General features: G+C 32.4%; 1 protein-coding gene and 1 long non-coding RNA gene across 2 annotated transcripts; one reads left to right on the forward strand and one right to left on the reverse strand.

The window, feature by feature from the left end:
- Positions 1-354: 354 nt before the first annotated feature.
- LOC116031550 (berberine bridge enzyme-like 8) lies at positions 355-2,095 on the reverse strand. Its single transcript, XM_031273781.1, has one exon. The coding sequence runs from the start codon at positions 2,081-2,083 to the stop codon at positions 485-487; it is 1,599 nt and encodes a 532-aa protein (XP_031129641.1). The 5' UTR covers positions 2,084-2,095; the 3' UTR covers positions 355-484.
- A 15,791-nt stretch (positions 2,096-17,886) lies between these two features.
- On the forward strand, positions 17,887-19,992 carry LOC116031582. Its single transcript, XR_004100619.1, has 3 exons — positions 17,887-18,351; positions 18,517-18,572; positions 19,693-19,992. It is a non-coding gene; the product is annotated as an uncharacterized LOC116031582 (long non-coding RNA).
- The last annotated feature ends 103 nt before the right edge of the window (positions 19,993-20,095 follow it).

Consider the following 20,095-nt stretch of genomic DNA (forward strand, 5'->3'; position numbering starts at 1 on the left):
ACAAGGAAAACTGCGGGTAACCACATTTACCCAACTAATAATTCAGGGAGGGGCAATATATGTCACGTTTTGAAAACTGAGGGGCAACATTTACAATACTAATAATTTAGGGGTGACATTGATAATTAACATATTTGTGTGGAGCATAAATTACCATTTTACCTTTTAATTCATAACCATACCACCTTGAATACTTTGACGCTCCTGAGCTTAAAACGCGAGTTTTTGAACTGGAAATGTGAAATATATTGTTAACATACAATTTTTTTTTTATCAAAATTTTATTTGAAGGATCATGACAAAAATAATACTTGAATTTTAAAAAAAAATGTAAAAATGACTACATGACTTAGATTAAAGGCGAAAATTAAATAATTCTTATTATACAAACATTTAATAGTACATAACCAACAGAATGAAGTTTTTACATTATTTATTGTGAAACTAAGGAGAGACATATATAGACTAATTAAGTAGTTTCATTTCATTTCCTCCAAGTTGGGAAGGTAGGAATGCTTTGTTCATCCCTAAAGAAGTTATCTGGATCAACTTTGGTCTTTATCTTCACTAACCTATTGTAATTTTCCTTGAAATACTTCAACCCATATGTTTTCCCTTCAAGGTAGCTTCTTCGCGGATCCTTGTTGTGATTTTTCCCCAAATCCAAGTCTCGGTAGTTCAAGAACGCCTCCCTGGGATTCTTCGAAACATACGGGGTCATATATTCGTAAAGCTGTCTTGTGGTTTTTAAGTAGTGTTGTGCAAACTCGTACCCACTCTCGTTCCAGTCTGTTGCGTATTGAATCTTGGCGATGTTTCCGGCACGGTGGGGGAATGGTTTTGCGGTGGAGGGAATCTCCGCCATTCTCCCGCCGTAGGGGTTGAATGTGAGCTTGGGTGTTTTAAGCTTAACCATTTTCTTGAAGATGAACTCTATGCCCTTTCTGGGCATTGGGGTTTGGAGATAATCTGATTTTCTCTTCAAGTGGACTTGGACTTGTGGTTTCCTAGAGAGCAATTTTTCGGGGCGGGTTCCGAATTTGAAATCGGTGTAGTTGAGTACGGATTCTATCCATGACATTTCTGTGCAGTCACTCTGGGTTAGCCCTAGCTCTGGGAAGCTTTCATTCATGGTGGAGAGAAGGGTTTTGGTGTCTCCTAGGAATAGGGCTCTGAAGGTGGCGCGTATGGTTTTTTGTCTCGGTTGTGTGGTGCTATTCACAACGTCGAGTGTTAGCCGGATGAAGAGGTTGTGGTCTAGCTTGTGGGCGACGCGCTGGTGGCGGTAAACGAGGTTGGTAGCGTTTTGGTCGTAGGTTCTTTTGACTAGGAAAACTGTTACATTAGGTGGCACACGTACTAGGTTTATTCTGTAAGATAAAACAACTCCGAAGCTTGAGGCCCCACCCCCAGTTATGGCCCAGAACAAGTCCTCCCCCATAGATTTGCGATCGAGTAGACGGCCATTTACATCAATCAACTTGGCATCGATGATATTATCCACGGTGAGACCGTATTTTCTCATCATGTTTCCATATCCACCACCACTGAAATGGCCTCCCACTCCCACGGTCGGACACACACCGACAGGGAAGCCATGCACGTTGCTCTTTTTAGCAATTCTGTATGAAACTTCCCCTATGGTGGCTCCAGCTTCAACCCATGCAGTCTCATCCTCGATGCTAACATTGATAGCCCTAAACTTAAACATGTCGAGGATGAAGAACGGCACGTCAGAGACATACGATACACCCTCGTAGTCATGACCGCCACTCCGGGTTTTCATTTGGAGGCCATGCTCCTTGGCGCATAGTATGGATGCTTGGATGTGGGATAGATGTTTAGGAGTCACAATGAAAAGTGGTTTTTTGGTATATGATTCATTGAATCTCCTATTCCGAATGTATTCTTGTAAAACAGAAGAAAATGAACCATTGTTGGGGGTGTATATAACTGGGGAGATTGGATGAGAGGGGTCTGAACGATCATTAAGGCATTCAAGAATGGTAGCAGGACAAGAACACAAAGGTGCCCAAGCACCAATGGATAAAAGGAAAATGGTAAACAAAAAAGCAACTCTCATACTTTGGGTGTTGAATGATCTTTGAAAGTGTTGAAATTTGTGTTATGTATGATCCAAAGGAGGATAGGCTGAGGTTTATATAGAGAAATATTTGGGGTCATGCTTTCAAATATTCAATGAAGAAATTTAGGATTGAATGGATAACATATACTCCGTATAGTATATGATTAATTGACCTTCATTTGACTCAGAAGTTTCCATAATGCATATGCTTAACCAAATTGTTCTCTTTGAAATCCCATCAATCTTCATCAACACATGCCTATGTCATACATCGGTATATTTAATGTTTTGACCATGTCAAGCACCTTTACATACTATCGATGTAATTAAGTATATTAGTGTTAGAACATAGCTCAACGAGTCAACCAACCTAAAATAAATACTGCATTGTAATAGAGTTGGTAGTATCCAAAAAGTATATTAGTGTTAGAACATAGCTCAACGAGTCAACCAACCTAAAATAAACTTAAAAATTTTGCTCGCCATCCTAATAATATATCAAGACCTACCAAAATGTTAAAAAAGTAGAGGTATGAATTTGACTTATACAATTAAATATATTGTCTGTTATGTCCTTAAAATAAGCCCTACAGAAAAATCCATTATTTTTTTTCCAACAAATGCGGGATAAAATAAATATAAGGTGAGACATATAAAATGTCATCTCTAAACAAACAATAATGGCGGCAAATAATAATAATAACAATAATAATAATAATAGATGAAAGTTTCATGCTTTCAACCAAAGAAATTATTAATGGCGGCTAAAATATTCAAAAAGTCCAAAATATTAAGATTATTTTAATAAATTACAAATACAATTTCGACTAAAAATGAATACAGTTTTTATTCAGACAAATCAGCAATTGTTTCGACTATATAGGCGTGCTCCAATGCGAACTATCGCCCAATAATGAAATGAGAACGCTTCACAGCCGTCCACGTGTCCAGATCAACAAATCAGATGTAATTTTAAAAAATCGATGCGGTGACATTTTCGTAAATAACTCAAACTTTGGTGCAAGTAATTGTGATATAAGTACACCTAGTTTCACTTACAAGTGCACCTATTTTCGCACCTATTTTCACTTACAAGTGCAAGTAATTTACCTTGTTAATATTCATGCACCTGGGTGCAATCTAGGTGCACCTAATTATAACATTAAGTGCACCAAGCTAGTTATAACATTAGGTGCACCTAATTATAACATTAGGTGCACCTAGTTATAACATTAGATGCACTTAGTATTGATGCTAAGTGTACAATTTACTTGCACCTGTAATACATTTTACTTGCACTTGGGCACCTATTTTCACTTACAAGTGCAAATAATTTACATTGTTAACATTCATGCACCTAGGTGCACTTAGTTATAACATTAGGTGCCTAGGTGCACTTAGTATTGATGCTAAGTGTACAATTTAGTTGCATCTGTAATACATTTTATTTGCACTTGTGCACCTATTTTCACTTACAAGTGCAAGTAATTTACGGTTATAACGTTAGGTGCAACTACATCTGGGACATGTGGCGCTCTGAGAAGCGCTCTCAATTCTCTCTTGGGCGATCCGTACGCACCTGAACGCGATCATATATATATATATATATATATATATATATATATATATTACCTAATGCCTTTGACAGTTCCCAATTGAGAAGTTCTCCAAGGAAGATAGCTGGTCCAAGAGGAATCATCACTTGTGGAATTTGAACTCGGGTTCTTCCAAAATTCTTCCCCACAAAGAGAGTTGAGCTCACTTGCCACTTGAGCTACCTCATTGGGTTAAAAATGTTATTATGTTAACTACATGAATTTCACATTTAGTGACAATACAAGTTGTCACCAAAATTATCAATTTCGGTCACCACTGCGGGAAATTATCGTTTTTCCGACCTCATTTCCAACCATCCAAAAAATAGTCGCAAAAAATGGGTTTTTTTCAATTTTTCGTTGGAGGGTTAAGGTGGTCGGAAAGTGGTCGGAAAATTTTCGTCAAATTTATTTTTTTTAATTACAAAGTATTTCCGACCACCAAGTAAAGGTGGTTGGAAATGTTTTTGACAGTATAAAACTATAACTTGTTTAAACTGATCTTATTTTAGATAGCTTACTAGTGTATGTTGACATGTTGTGATGTTCAATACAAACAACTAAATTAGCCTAGTGTGACAACCAATTCACCATTCTTGTTATGAAAATAAGACCGCGTCGCCCTTTTCATATAGATATATGAAATCATTTTCTAACTTCAACTCCTTAAAACCTTTATTCTTGTTAGGACTCTACAGTCCTAGTTCAATTGAGAATCATAATTCTATTGAGTTTAATCTCATAATCCCACGTAATGTGTTGTTATAGGGAATATACCCCGGGCTTACCGACTCATGCGTACTAAGCCCAAATCGAATCCAGCTCTATGTATATGGAGGATCATTTTCCAATCGCTTCCGACATCTCGAGGGTACTCACCTGACCAGACCTGAAACTTAGGCTCCTTCTCAGCTTAGTAAGTTGCTGCTTAAACACCTTTAGCCCCGGTCACAACCTCGGTCACAACCCCGTTGTTCGCCCCACACCCCTGAGCCCACGCGATAAGTACTAGAAGATAAATTTAGATAAGGAATAAGGGTCAAATAGGCCACCGAACTACACACGAAACTGCAATTAGTCCATCGAACTCAAAAACAATGCAATTGGGTCCCTGAACTACACAAATTCATGCAAATTAATCCAAAGTGACTTGTTGACTTGTTCTTCGGGTTACCAACTTTAAAAATAATATTTTAAAATAATTTTAAATAAATTAATTAATTAAAATTAAAAAAAAAAACAACAAACAGGAACAAGTCGATTGGGTCCTTTTTTAATTTTAAATTTTAAATTTAATTTTAATTAAGTATTTTATTTAAAATTATTTCAAAATATTATTTTTAAAGTTGGTAACCGGAAGATCAAGTCAAACAAGTCACTTTGGGTTAATTTGCATGGATTTGTGTAGTTCAGGGACCCAATTGCATTGTTTTTGAGTTCAATGGCCTAATTGCAGTTTCGTGTGCAGTTCAATGGCCTATTTGACCCTTATTCCTTTAGATAATAACATCCAAATTAAACCATCCATTAATATTAACAATCACCTAAACCCAATGGGGTAGCTCAAGTGGCAAGTGAGCTCTCTTTGTGAGAAAGAATTTCGGGAGAACCCGGGTTTGATTCCACAAGTGACGATTCTGACTGTTAAACGGACAGAGAAAGACTTTGTAGATTTACCAAAAAAAATATAAACAACCACTTTAACATACCTTTGGGCAAATTCGGTTCGCTCTCTTTCTCTCTCTCTCTCTATATATAAATCTCTTCAAATGTGGTCTTTCTCTCTCTATATATATATATAAATCTCTTCAAATGTGGAAGTTCGCTCTCTTTCTCTCTCTATATATATATATAAATCTCTTCAAATGTGGTCGCACCAATGAAAATACACAAAAACACACCACACACCCAAAAATATTGCACCATATGAAAATACACAAAAACACACCACACACCCAAAGATATTGCACCATCACTGTGTGGTGTATATTTACATACCTCGTAGTGTGTTTTTTGGTGATGCGTACCTAATGATGCATATTTGTGTGATGCATTTTCTAAGAGTGGCGTATATTTGTATACATAGTGGTGCGGCCGCACTGATGGGACGCCACACCTGATTATGACCCTATATATATATGAAACTCACAGCCTGTGTAAATTGAAGGGAAAAAAATGCACAACAACATAAGTTGCATTCAGGACTGGAATTCTCTGCAACACTAATCTCAATTAAGAACAAATCAAGAAAGGCAACTTTGCAATAACAACATACAACATATCAACAATAAGAAACTAATAGATAAAAGAGTTCAAAGAAGATAAAAAGAAAAGTAGAAATTAAAAGCATTGAAATCAAAACAAACATTTACTTGGCCAAAGAAGAGAAACATATGCTTGCAGCCTTAGAATGAAAGCATTAAACCACTAGCATAAGCTGCAAATATAGACAATTGAATTGCAGCAAAAACCAGTTGCAAGCAGTAGCGGATCCAAAAAGATTTCTCAGTGGGGGCGAAACATAAAAGATGTAGTTTAAAAAATAACCACTTAAAAGAATATAATCATAAATATTGTTGGATGGACAGGAAAAATAAAACACAATAAAACTTTATAAAAATATTAATAACAATATATGAAACATAATTAATTTAATAAAATAATTCAAATAGAAAACACATTATAAATTGAATCACTTAAAAGAAATATGGATATAGACAAAAAATAAAACACATTAAAACATTGAAGAAATGAATAAGAGAATGGGAAAAGGGTTGAAAGGCTTCCGTTATTATAATTGTGTTAAGCTCTTCACATGAGGACACAATATTAGAGGACAATGAGGACAAATCCTAGGCATTAAAATAAGTGTAAGAAACGGTTGTGATAATCAGATGCAAAGCAATGGCTCTCCAAACTCACAACCTATCCACAATCCCTTCTTCCTTCATCTTCTTTTTTTTTTTTTTTTTTTTTTCTTCTTCTTCTTCTGTTTACATAAATCCTCTTTCTTTTTTCAGTCTTTTTTTTTTTTTTTCATTCACCTTTCTCCTCTTCATTTCATTCATTTTCACCATCAGACTCAAACCACTTAAAGCACTCCCACCTCAATGTGTACGCTATGCAAGGTTCCTGCATTATTCTTCAGCCAACCCGGTTCTGAAAGGAATGGAGTGGTGGGATCCTTGGCTGTATGGCTGAGAGATGACAATTATATTTGGGATCCTGGGAAGGGATAAAGAAGGGGATATGGTGGTGAGTGATTTGACAAAAAGAAAAAAAAAGAAAAAATAAAAAAAGAGAGACTGAGATAAAATGAGGAGATGTGATCGAGAGAAGATTGAGATGCAGTAAAAGTGAAAAGAGGAGAGGGATGAGGAAAGAATGTGATTAAAAGAGAGAGAGAGAGTGAGAATAGAAAAGAAAGAGAGTGTTACAACCTAATGAGCTTATTGATTTTGCAGGTTATGCTGGTGCTGGATGAATGAAGTATGGCTGTGAATCTGGAGAAGTCTCTAGAGGAGCCAATGATGCTGCTGTGATGAGACGAGGTTTGGCTCTTAGAGCTGGCAGTAGGGCTAGCAGTGATAAGGGCCTAAGTTTTGAAAGGTTTTTTCTTCTTTTTTTTTTGAATGAAAGGAATTCTGCTGACAGAGATTTGTTTGAGAATAGCAGTGGGGGTAGATTGAGGACAGGGGGGTTGATATGTGCGAAATGGGATCTGTTATTATATGCCTATAGACTATAGTCTCCCTTGTTTATTTTATTTTGCTGATGTGTGCTTGGGTTTGAATTGTGTGTTTGACTCTTTGGCAGGTTGTTGACATTGTTGTTTTGATTTGATAATGATGGGACAAAAGTGTGTAAGAATAAAAAGGTAGACTAAAATTTGTAAAGTACTAAGCGCATTATCTTTTTCTCATTAGGGTTTTTGAGAATGAGCCTCCTTCTCTATTAAAAAGAAAAAAAAAAAAAGTAAAGCTGAAGAAGATGCTCTTAAAGTAGAAGGGGTGGGTTCGAGTTGTTACTACATTATAAGAGAGTTAGTAGTACTCAAAAAAAAAGAAAAAACTTCTTCTCGCCCTAGTAGCACTTGCTTTGCCCTATTAGGGCTGGCAGCTGCAGGAAAGAATTACGAGAATAGTGAAGCCATTCGCAAAGCTGTTCACTTCTACCTATCAAAACAGAACCAAGAAGGTGGCCGGGGGGAATGCCTTGAATCTTGCCCAAGTATGGTATGTATATCAGTTAATCTTTATATATATATAGAGTTAATACCTATTTTGGTCCCTTGACTATAGCGTAATACTTGATTTTGTCCATAGAAAAGTACCCAATTTAGTCCGTCCTCTAACTTGTGAAATATACTCAATTTGGTCCTCCGTTACAATTTCCATCCATCAGCCGTTAAAAATGGGGGCAAAATCGTCATTTTCAATAGTCGAGGAACCAAAATGGGTACTTAATAGTTGAGGGACCAAAATGAGTATTTATTATTATTATTGTTATTATTATTATTATTATTATTATTATTATTATTATTGGGACAATGTCTCTTAGTTTAGTTTTATATATCAACACTAGGGGTGTGTAATCTATTAACCGAACCGTTTTAACCAAAGTTTTTAAAACTTTAACCGTTAACCGAACCGAATTAAAATTTTTTTGGAATTGATTGGTCTATTAACCGAACTTTTTAAAGCTAAAGTTCTAAATCCTAAAAGTAATACCTATAATAATAAATTCAATTAAAATAATACATATAGTAATAAATCCATAAGAAAATATACAAAAATAATATCATAAATACATTACAAATTTATAGAGATTTTACATATTAGATTATATATTTATTTATTTATTTAGTTATATATATGTTTAAAATTTCGGTTAATCGTTCAGTTGACCGACAATTTTGAACACAATTAACCGTTTAAAAAACCTTTAACGATTAACCGAACTGAAAAAGTTCTGTTAAAAGCGGTTAACCGACACTTTCAAACCCAATTAATCATTAATTGAATTTTTAGAAAATCTTGAACCATTAACCGAATCCAAATTCAAACTCAATTAACCATTAACCGAAATTTTAAAAAAAAAAAACAGTTAGCCATTAACCCAACCGAAAAAGTTCAGTTAATTAAACAATGGTTAACCGTTCGGTTCGATTAATGGTTAAATGTTTTTTAAAATTTTAACTAAACTTTTTAAAATTTTGATTCAATGGTTTGGTTAATGGTTAAAGGTTTTTTAAAATTTCAATTAACGGTTAATTGGGTTTGAAATTGTCAGTTCACTATTTTTAACTAAACTTTTTCGGTTCGGTTAATGGTTAAAGATTTTTTAAAATTTCGATTAACGGTTAATTGGGTTCGAATTTGTTGGTTAACTATTTTTAACTGAACTTTTATGATATTGTTTTTCTATATTTTGTTATGGATTTATTATATGTATTATTTTAATTAGATTTATTATAATAGGTATTATTTTTAGGATTTAGAATTGTTGCTTTAAAAATTTCGGTTAATCTGTTAACCAACCGATTAATCGATTAACGGTTAAAGTTTTAAAAACTTCGGTTAAAATGGTTCGATTAATAGATTACACACCCCTAATGTTGATATACAAAACTAAACTAAGAGATATTGTCCCAATATTAAATATAATAATAATAATAATAATAATAATAATAATAATAATAATAAGTACCCATTTTGGTCCCTCGACTATTAAGTACCCATTTTGGTCCCTCGACTATTGAAAATGACGATTTTGCCCCTCTATATAACGGCTGGTGGATGGAAATTGTAACGGAGGACCAAATTGAGCATAATTTTACAAGTTAGAGGACTAAATTGGGTACTTTTAATTCTATGGGACAAAATCAAGTATTACGCTATAGTCGAGGGACCAAAATGGGTATTAACTCATATATATATATATATATATATATATATATATATATATATATATATCAAATAAAAAGAGGCCCAAGGTAAAAAATGGGTGAGATTTCAACCTTTGATCTGGTCCAAATTAATGCCCCCGAATGATGTAAAATTGAAAAAAAAAATGCAATGAGATTTTGGTAATTTTTTCTAACTTTGAGTTGCATAGATTTATACTACATAGTGCACAACTTTTTATACTACTAGTGCAAAGAGTAATATAAGTTTAAAAACTAAACTGACATTTTGATAATATTTTTTTTAACTTTGAAGTACACAGATTTATATATACTACAAAATACACAAGGTTTATATTACAAGTGCATAAGTTTTATACTACAAGTATATAAGTTATACTATGAGTGCAAAAAGATTTTTCTCCTCAGCAGTTGATCCAGATAGATCAATGATGCATATCTCATTGCGTGTTTTATTGGCCACCAATTTTGTGTCTGTGTGAGAGAACCTACCTTATTGTGTAAACCTGAGAACCTGTACACATCCTTGACGTTAGTCATTATTTCATGGACCATGGTCAACACATTTGTGTGAACGATAAATAAAAAGTACATTTTTATATACTACATTATTTGTATATAAAGTACATTATTTTAAAGTATATGATCTTTTATATATTATCAAATAATATACGTTCAGCACACAAATAATGTCCTTTTAGTATATATATTAAAAATATATATTGCACTCATGGTCCACACATCTATATAGATCATGATCCACACAATAATTTGCCTCCTTGATGTTGCATCATCCAACGACAACGTGTGTGCATTGTGTTATATGGATGACATCCACCGTCCACTAATATTGGTAAAGGACCTAGATTGGTTCTCATGTTGAAATGTTAATATAGGTTCTCATATATATATATATGATCCCGTTCAGGTGAGAATGGGTAGCCAAGGAGAGAACTAAGAACAATTCACAGCCGTTCATGTGTCCAAATTAAATCTAACAGATCAAAAACCCTGATTTTTTAAAAAAAATGCTTTGGTATTTTCGTAAATAATTGAACATTGAATTACAAGTAAATTGTGTTAAAAGTGCAAGTAACAGTTTCATATAGTGCACCTAAGTGCAAGTAAAATTTATTACAAGTGCTAGTTGATAGGGAATATACCCTGAGTATACCACCCTACGAATAGTATACGTATGTTCAACGTATTGTATAATTCTTAGCCCTATATAAGGGACTGGAGCCCTTAATGGAAGGGACTTTTGGCCCTCTCTTCTTCTCTCTAGAATACTCAATAGCTATGCTCTCTCCCTTCTCTCTATGATTCAAGAGCAATTAATGAAAGGGATGAATTGAGAGTCATTTTTCTGATCTACATTATACTTTACATATACTGCTATGCAATTCAATACAAAGGGAATTAATCCTTATCACAAGTAAAATGTACATTGAACATCAATATTAAGTGCACCTAACGTTATCATTAGTTGCACGAATGTTATCAAGGTAAATTACTTGCACTTGTAAGTGAATTTACTTGCACTTTTTACTTGCAAACTTGCACTAGTTACTTGCACTTGTAACACATTTTACTTGTACCAAAGTTTGCGTTATTTACGAAAATGTCACCGCGTCGCTTTTTTGCTTTTTAAAAATTACATGTGATTCGTCGAATCGAGACACGTGGATGATTGTGAGTGGTTCTGATTTCTCTCATGGGCAACCATTCTCAATTGAGCGTTCCCCTATATATATAAGAGATCAGATGTGAATGAGGGGATTAGGTGAAAAAAATAGGGTCAAATCTTAGACATTGTTCTAGTCCAAATCAACGGTCTAGATTGAAGAAATTTTTTTTTTTAAATGTAGTGGATGGCATTATGGTAATTTTGTGAATGTATGTTTAGATGGTCATTGTCTCCGAGTACACATTTTTCACTCTTTGAGTACATATCTCTTAGAGTGCATATGTTTTGTCTTCGTGCATAGCATTTGAGTGCACATTTCTGTGCTTTCTAGTGCACATTTATGTGCATTCAAGTGCACAATTATGGGCCATGTTTATTATATCTCGTCTTCTTTTCAACAACGTATAACTAAATTTCTCATGAAATTTGTGAGAGTTACAAACGTTTTGTAAGGGTAATTGTTTCAATAACACTTAAGTTGAATAACTCTTCTTTTTGTTACCACATAATTGCTTCGATTACATATCTTTGTGCTTTCGAGTGCAGAATTTTGAACTTCGAGTCTTCGAGTACCGAGTTTGTGTCTTTAATTGCATATTTTTTGTTGATTCGAAGTGAAATTGTTTTTGAAGAATAGTAGATCTGAACGAAATTAATAATTGAGATTTATGGGCATTTTCATTTGAGAACTCCTTCACACCTGATCTTGGTGTATATATATATATATATATAGCCATCGTATAGTAACTATAGCACTTTATATTTGTCAAATTCTTGCTCTTCCGTTGTTAATTTTATGGAGCAAAAATACATACCGTTGGAAGGAAATCGTACGAATTAAGGTGGACTCGAGTCTATGTTTATAATTTTATAGTTCTATGCTCAAAATTTTAGAACTGTATGTTCACAAAATAGAGTTATGAAATTGTGAACATGGAGTTATGAAATTGTGAATATAGAGTTATAAAACTCTGAACATGGAGTTATGAAAATGTGAACATGGAGTTATGAAATTATGAACATGGAGTTATGAAATTGTGAACATAAACCTGGATCAACATTGCAAGGTGGATTTGGGTCCATGGCATAACAAACACTGGACAGGTTAGTACAGTTTATTTGAAATCCAGTAGTACGCTTTAATGTATGCTCAAGGAACAACTAATGTTCCTTAAGGGTATCTTTTATCCTATATATTTCCTTGTTAACTAGGCTAAGAGGGATCCAACTCCTTTACACAAAGCAGCTAAGTTATTAATCAATGCACAAATGGAAGATGGAGATTTCCATCAACAAGTAAGTCAACTATTTTAATTAAACTATTTACCTCCCTATGTATTTGTAATTCAAATATTAGAAAAATAATTTTTTTGTCCTAATATTTATAGAAAGTAGCAATTTATAACTAACATAGGAATCGCTATTTTTCTTTAATTATATTTATCTCTTTCAAATGCTTCTCTAATATTATAAAAATATAAACCATGTTGCACTATACTCTATATAGGAGTTACTTCCATTGTGGGTATTAGGACTCTGTATTTGAGTCACACTAGGAATATCAATTCTAGTCTATTTGAGACTTCTCTTGTATATATATCTCTAGCTCTTATCATTGTAAAGGTTGAACATTATTGAATACAAACAATCTGTTAAATCAGTTAGTCCACGTTTCTTTCCTCATTGCCGACGGATCTGTCGACCGTAACCTCTCTTTCTGCTGCCCATCACTTTGTTAGTGTCAAATTGACTAACAAGAATTATTTGTTCTGGCGTGCGCAAGTTGTCCCGTTTTTATGTGGACATGAGTTGATGGGATTTGTTGATGGATCGAATCCCATGCCCAACCCGTTACTCCCTGCAGCCAACGCTACTACGCCCGCTTTTCCGAATCCAGCTTATGCTCTGTGGGTGCGCCAAGACCAGGGAGTCCTTAGTATGTTGGTGTCTTCTTTGTCGACGGAAGTCATGCATCTTACAATCGGCCGTGAGCCCGTGACTCGTCCAAGTCTCTGTGGACTGCTGTAATACCCGGTTAATTTTGAGTACTATTATTCGTTTAAATGAATTATTTTACTATAAGGTTCATAAACATTTTGGTTTACTAGTATATTATTTGTAGGAACTCAAAATCTTTTAAGACTAGCCTACTAATTTTCTTACTAATAATTTTACTCCTGATATATTATATTAAATATATTACTATTACAACTAATCTATATCTATACTATATATAAAAGTATTATCCTCCTCCCAAGCTTTTCCGCCCAAACTTAAGGCATTTTAGTCAAAATATTGATTTTATTAATTAATTAATGTATTGATTATTTATTAATTAATTTATTGATTATAAGGTAAATTGGACAATTATTTTTAGTAAATTATTGATTATATTAGTTAACCATATATATTTTCATAAATTTAGCAATCAATTATTATTACATATTATTATTATTATATATATATGCCACAATGGTTTTGGTTGTTTTTGTAGCATATGTATTTTTTTTTATTTTAAATAGTATATACTGTGAACTCTCCTCTCCTTCGCAGATGAGAGGCGAACAACGACGGCGACGGATCTGCGACGGTGACAAGTTCTTCCTCCCCGGCAAGTTCTCCTCCTATGGTTATCTCTCTCTCCCCGCCAGTCGAAGAAGAAGATGATGAAATGGCAGGTAACGTTTTCTTCTTTTTCTTATTATTATTATTATTATTATTATTATGAGAAGAGAGGAAAGAAGAAAGAAAAGAAAATGAAGAAAGAAGAATGGAAGAAGAAAGAAAAGAAAAGGAAAAGAAAAACAAAATGATGGTGATGTTTCGTTTTATTATTATTATTTTTTGTTTTATTATTATTATTATCCCGCAATAAGAAAATTTTCATAGAAGGCGCCTTTGGGATGGAAGGCACCAAGGAAAATAAACAAGAAGAACCAGAAGATAAATGCTACTGGTGGAAGTTAACGGCCCCAAATTAAAGCATTCCCTATCTCCTTAACTAAGTATTTGAATTCTGTAAACCTATTAAATTTGTGAAATTCACTTCTACCGTGATTCACTCTGCCGCTTCAAGCTTCCCAACCTGTGCAAGGAAATCAAACACTTTAGATTATTGTAACAGTTCAACCGTAACTCAGTTCTATTCTTAAAAAAATAGGAAACAAAGAAAACTATTAAAAATTAATTAATTAATTGTTCGTTTAGAAAAAAAAACATAAACGGTTTCCCCTACACCATTTTTACTTCAACACAATTCGCTTTTTCTTTAATTTGTTTGGGTCCCTTCCCATAAAGTGCTTTATTGGGATCTAAAGAAAACAACAGAGTCATTCGGGGTAATCAAGTTTTTTTGCTTACCTATTCTGTTAAGAGTATAATAATAATAATAATAATAATAATAATAATAATAATAATAATAATAATAATATAATACTTCGTAATAATAATCTAAAACTTTGAATATAATTTTTCTAATATTAATAATATAATAATAATATTATTTCAAAACTCTTAATATAACTTCCTACTTAAATTTTCCTATTAAATCCGTTTATAACGGTAATTACAAATATAGAATCTATCTATACTATATATAAAAACAATATCCTCCAAAATTTTTCCATCCAAATAATATTAATTATAATCGATTATAATTCATTATTAGTAATTACGGTAATTATTATGATAGAAATGTTTCACAATAATATTTTACATTATCATTTTAAAATGGAACGGAAATTAGGTAAATTGGAAAAGGAAATGAATATTAATAATTGATTGAAAATTAGAAGTAGAAAAGAGAACGGAAATTATGTCAATTGGAAAAGGGAATATTAATAATTGATTGAAAATTAAAAATATATATCCATAATTAATTAAAATGGAAAAGGAAATGGTCAAATCATTACATTTTAAATTTTCACAATAATATTACACAGTAGAATAAATCAAATCACAATTAAATCGTAAATCTTTCACAATTTTAAATTATGGAACAGAAATTAAAAATGAAACGAAAATAGTTCAATAATAATATTCTACATCATCAATAGTAAAAGTAAATTAAAAATAGAAAGGCCAAAAGCCTTGTGGTCAAGCGGCATAGCTGTGGCCCTCCCAAGTGAGAGGTCACAGGAAGAATAATCGACTAAAAATGAATATGATATTACTAATTGACTGAATATATAAAAGTAAATGAATATAAATAATTGACTACAAATAAAAAAAAAATCTATAATTGACTAAAATGAAAAAGGAAATTGTCAGATCATTGCATTTTAATTAAAAAAAGGAATAGAAATATTTCAATAACACTATTCTACATCATCAATAGTAAAGGCATATTTTAAATAATATTAAAGGTAAATTAAAAATGGACGGAAATTAAAAATGAAACGGGAATATTTCAATAATAATATTCTACATCATCAATTAAAAATGGAACAGAAATTAGGTAAAAATATCACTGCATGACTGCATCTCATATTTTAATTGATTGAAAATTAAAAAAAAAACAAAAGAATAATTAGTTGAAAATTAATCTGATATTACTAATTGGCGGAATATATAAAAGGATCACTAATTGACTGATATTCGACCATTATATATTTTTTATTATTCTCTGTAATTTCTCATCTTTCTCTTTATTGCTTAGTAATGGAGTCAAATTACGTCCCTCAGGACAAGGAAAAGCTCTATAAGGCTCCGGTTTATGCGTTGTTATTTGGCCAAGGAATATCAACGTGTTGCCATCAACCAACAAACACTGGCATGCTTATTCCATGACTCCAAGGTACATTGGCATGCTCTATAATGGATTTGCTATCCACAAAATATAATCACAAAATGAATTTGTTACTCATAGAATATAAATTTATATTATTTATTTATTAATATTGGATTAATACTATAGTTTAGACTTATATTATAATTTAGACTCATACTCATAGTATATTAGTTAAATGACTTATTTTAGAATACTGAATTTTTACTTTATGTTGTATGTTGTATATTAGACAATCAAACTTCATTATATATCATAGAATATAGATTTGTTATCCACAGAATATAATCACATAATGAATTATTACTATTTTTTAGTATATTCATGATAAAAAAAAATATAAAATTTATAATATTTATTTATTAATTAATATTAATATTAATATTTATGGGTGATTCCCTCATGGAATTTGTATGTATTTACAAATTTCTAAAGAATTTGTCAAACAATTCAATAAACTTTTGAAGGAAGGAAAAATCTATAATATTCACAATTTTGTTGTGCAAACCTCTCACATGAGGTTTAAGTCGTGTGAGCAAAAGTACATTATGAAAACGAATAATGACACTTTGATTAGCGTTACGGATTAAGATGATTCTGATTTTCCAAAGACATGTTTAAACTCAAGGATTTTGAGTGTTGAAGGCTCCTGGAGGTGTGGATAGCAACCAAGGTAATTTTTAATTACAATTTCGTTCTACCTCATGCAATAAAATTTTTTTAGCCTTGACCAGGGCATAACACCACTGGAAGCTACATATTCGACAAATCTAGAAGTCATCTCCGTTGATGAAACTACTCCTGAACAACCGTCTTTGAAGAGAATAATAAACATGGATTGTTCATCGTCTTCAAAGAGTTTGAAAAAGTCTAAGATTGAACCCAATGCATGATAGCCTTGGTTGTTTTGCTTTTGATTTACCACACAATATTTATTTGAGTTTCAGTTCTTCTTAGTTTGACCGGCGGACTAATTAAATGCTTAACAGATGGATTAATTAACTCATGTTTTCTTAAGGGAAACTGTAAAGGAAGGAAAACTAAAAAATGCATTCATTAACTCATGTTTTTTTTTATTACAAAATGACAAAATTGCTATATATCTAGACAAAAAACATATGTTCCATACAAATGATTTAAGATAACAATTGATTTCTATAACTGAGTTGTTAGAGAACAAGTACATTTGCCCAATTTATAAAAATCTAATGATATATAAAATATCTAAAGTTATAACACTGCATGCATAGATCTACACATTAGCTATTAAAGTGAGCAATTATTTGTTCAAACTCAAGCAATAATGATAACATCAAAAAATATAAATGATCCAAAACATATCTTCAATTGCACTATATAATATTTGATGATCTAATTTAAATAATTATATATTAATCCAAATATTTTTAATATATTATAACAAATCCATTCCGTGCATTGCACGGGCGAAAATACTAGTTTTTTTAATAATACTTACTTTTGTATATATGTGTATATATACCCTAATCTTCTTAATTATCCTAGTCTCAAATGTCTAAATATATATATATATATATATATATATACACACTTACGTTACATATTATATAAGAAAAATTGTTTAAATTATCTTATTATACTTATCATAAATATATATATATCTATATATATGTTACGTCTACCTAATCATTCCCAATCAGCTTTAATCATTTGTTAATTGTGATTAATATGCATATATATACGTTACCTACACGGCTGAAAAACCAAACATCACAGTCTCTCTCCCATCTCTATCTCTAATATAACTCTCCGTTCTTCTGTCTCTCTCGTCCATCTACTATCATTTTCTTTCTCTCTCTTTTAATCCTCCTCTCTACAAGCCTGTATCTCTCTCCTTACCATCTCTCTCACTTCCTTACAATGCTTCTGCCTTCATCATTCCCCTCACAGCCACCACGCCAACCTCACAATCTCCTTCCTCTTTCGGCCATGGGCGAACCGGTCAGCCTGTCCGACTAAGTAGCAGAACGTCGAGTGTTTGATGGCATCAGCAATCCGGTGGAGTTTTCCAGCATAGACCATCAATGGTGGAGCTGGACCATGGCGATCGGCAAAGCAGATCGGATGTGGCGAACTGGCTCTCCCTCTCGGCGACTTATTTTCCTTCTCCGACAAACTGTAGCGACGGTAGTGGCGTGTGGTGTCGTAAACAATGGGTGAAGGTGAAAGTAGAGATGAGGATGATAGCTTACATATGATGACTATGGATACGTAGAGATGATGATAATTAAGGTAATACTATGGTGATGTTGATGCTGTTCGTATTTTGTAGTAATGATAATAGATAAATATGAAATGATGAAGTAAATGGAAATGGTGGACGTACTGATAATTGAGGATTAATAAATAATATTAATATTAATAGTAGTAAACTAAATTAGATTTATTGATTAACAGGTTATTGGTCAGGTTGCTATAGAGTGTGGTGTGAACGGGAACCTAGGCTTCTATGAGTAAGATTTATGTCTACTCAAAAATTTATTTACCCCAAAGTAAATTTTTACTTAGTGTTTATTTGTTGAATTTATTATTGGATAATTATGTGATACATATTTGTTTGTGTATGTTAGCAGCTTGCGGCCTTAATTATATTGTTAAATTACTATGAAATAATTAAATAATGTATATGTTGTGGGGTGAGATGGTATGTATTCTGTATTTATATTCAATCATAAATTAACATACAGTGCATTGTGTGTTCGTAGATAGAATTCTAGTACAATAATTAGGTGTGGAATATTGGTACATTGTATTTGATGTATTAGTATTGATTGGATGATTAGTATTGATGGATTATTTATATTTGGATTTATTTAATTAGTACAAAGGTTATAGATAGTGTAAAATTGGATGAGCTACTGGGATGAAATGACTTTTGATATAAGATGTGAATTTTGAAGGTTATAATTATGTATATATATTTTGTCATGAGGATGGTGCCATTTGATGCTTTTATTTTGTGAAGTGAGCAGTGACATAAAACTCCCTGTTTATGAAAATTTATATTTGAGAACTTGAAAATTATTCATTTGGTACCCATTTCTCATTGACACTATATATATTTTTTTTAAGTGTGGATGACTTTGAGAAATTCAATATGTACTCTTGTAAGGTTTCCTCTTGGAAAGAGAATAATTGGGAGATTGGAATTTCCTATTTGGTATTATCATTATTTTTATGAGATATTGGAATTATCTCTTGGATGGTTATTTGAAAAGTTAATGAATTTTTGAGCTGTGATGTTATTATGAAATGTCTTGAGGAGAATGATTATATACAAATGTTGAGGTAACATTATATGGTGAATCTTGAGGAAAGAGTGATTGAATTAATTTTGATTATGGATAGGCAATGCCTTGATCTCCTAGGAATGTTGTGGATATTTATGTGTGATTATTTCTTCATCAAGTTACATTTTCATTGGTTGAAAATTATTGGTAATGATGAGAAATAAAATGCTTAAGGGGTTAATGTGGTATTATATGCTCCTATATGTTATGTGCTATGTGCAAAACATTTTACAGGGTGGAGTAAGTCTTACCAGCCGTCGTGCTGACTTTGTTTTCCCTTTAGTTAATTTTGCAGGTGACGATTGCATGATTTGGAGCATGAGAGTGTTACACCCTTCTAGATTAATCTTTGGAGTTTATTTTATTAAATAGTCTAGAGGTTGTATTTAAAAGAAATGTATTTAATTAATTGTACTAGTATTGGTTTTGGATTTTTTTTTTAGTAGAGTTGTTTTTAGCATGTGCGTTTAGATATAAGAATTATCTAAATGTGGCGGTAGCATCCCTATTTTTCTATTGTTTGTTTTTGGGCTTTCGCAAAATTGAAGGTGATTTTTAATTAAATAAATCCCGTTTTAATAAATTTTTTTGGTCTGGAAAATGGGGGTGTTACAACTGCTATTGAGCAATCGTTAGCTTCGACTTCGCATTCCCGAATTCTCTTCCTTTTCGGCCAATTACAATCG

This window comes from Ipomoea triloba, chromosome 10, assembly GCF_003576645.1.
Source record: "Ipomoea triloba cultivar NCNSP0323 chromosome 10, ASM357664v1".
Lineage (NCBI taxonomy): Eukaryota > Viridiplantae > Streptophyta > Magnoliopsida > Solanales > Convolvulaceae > Ipomoea > Ipomoea triloba.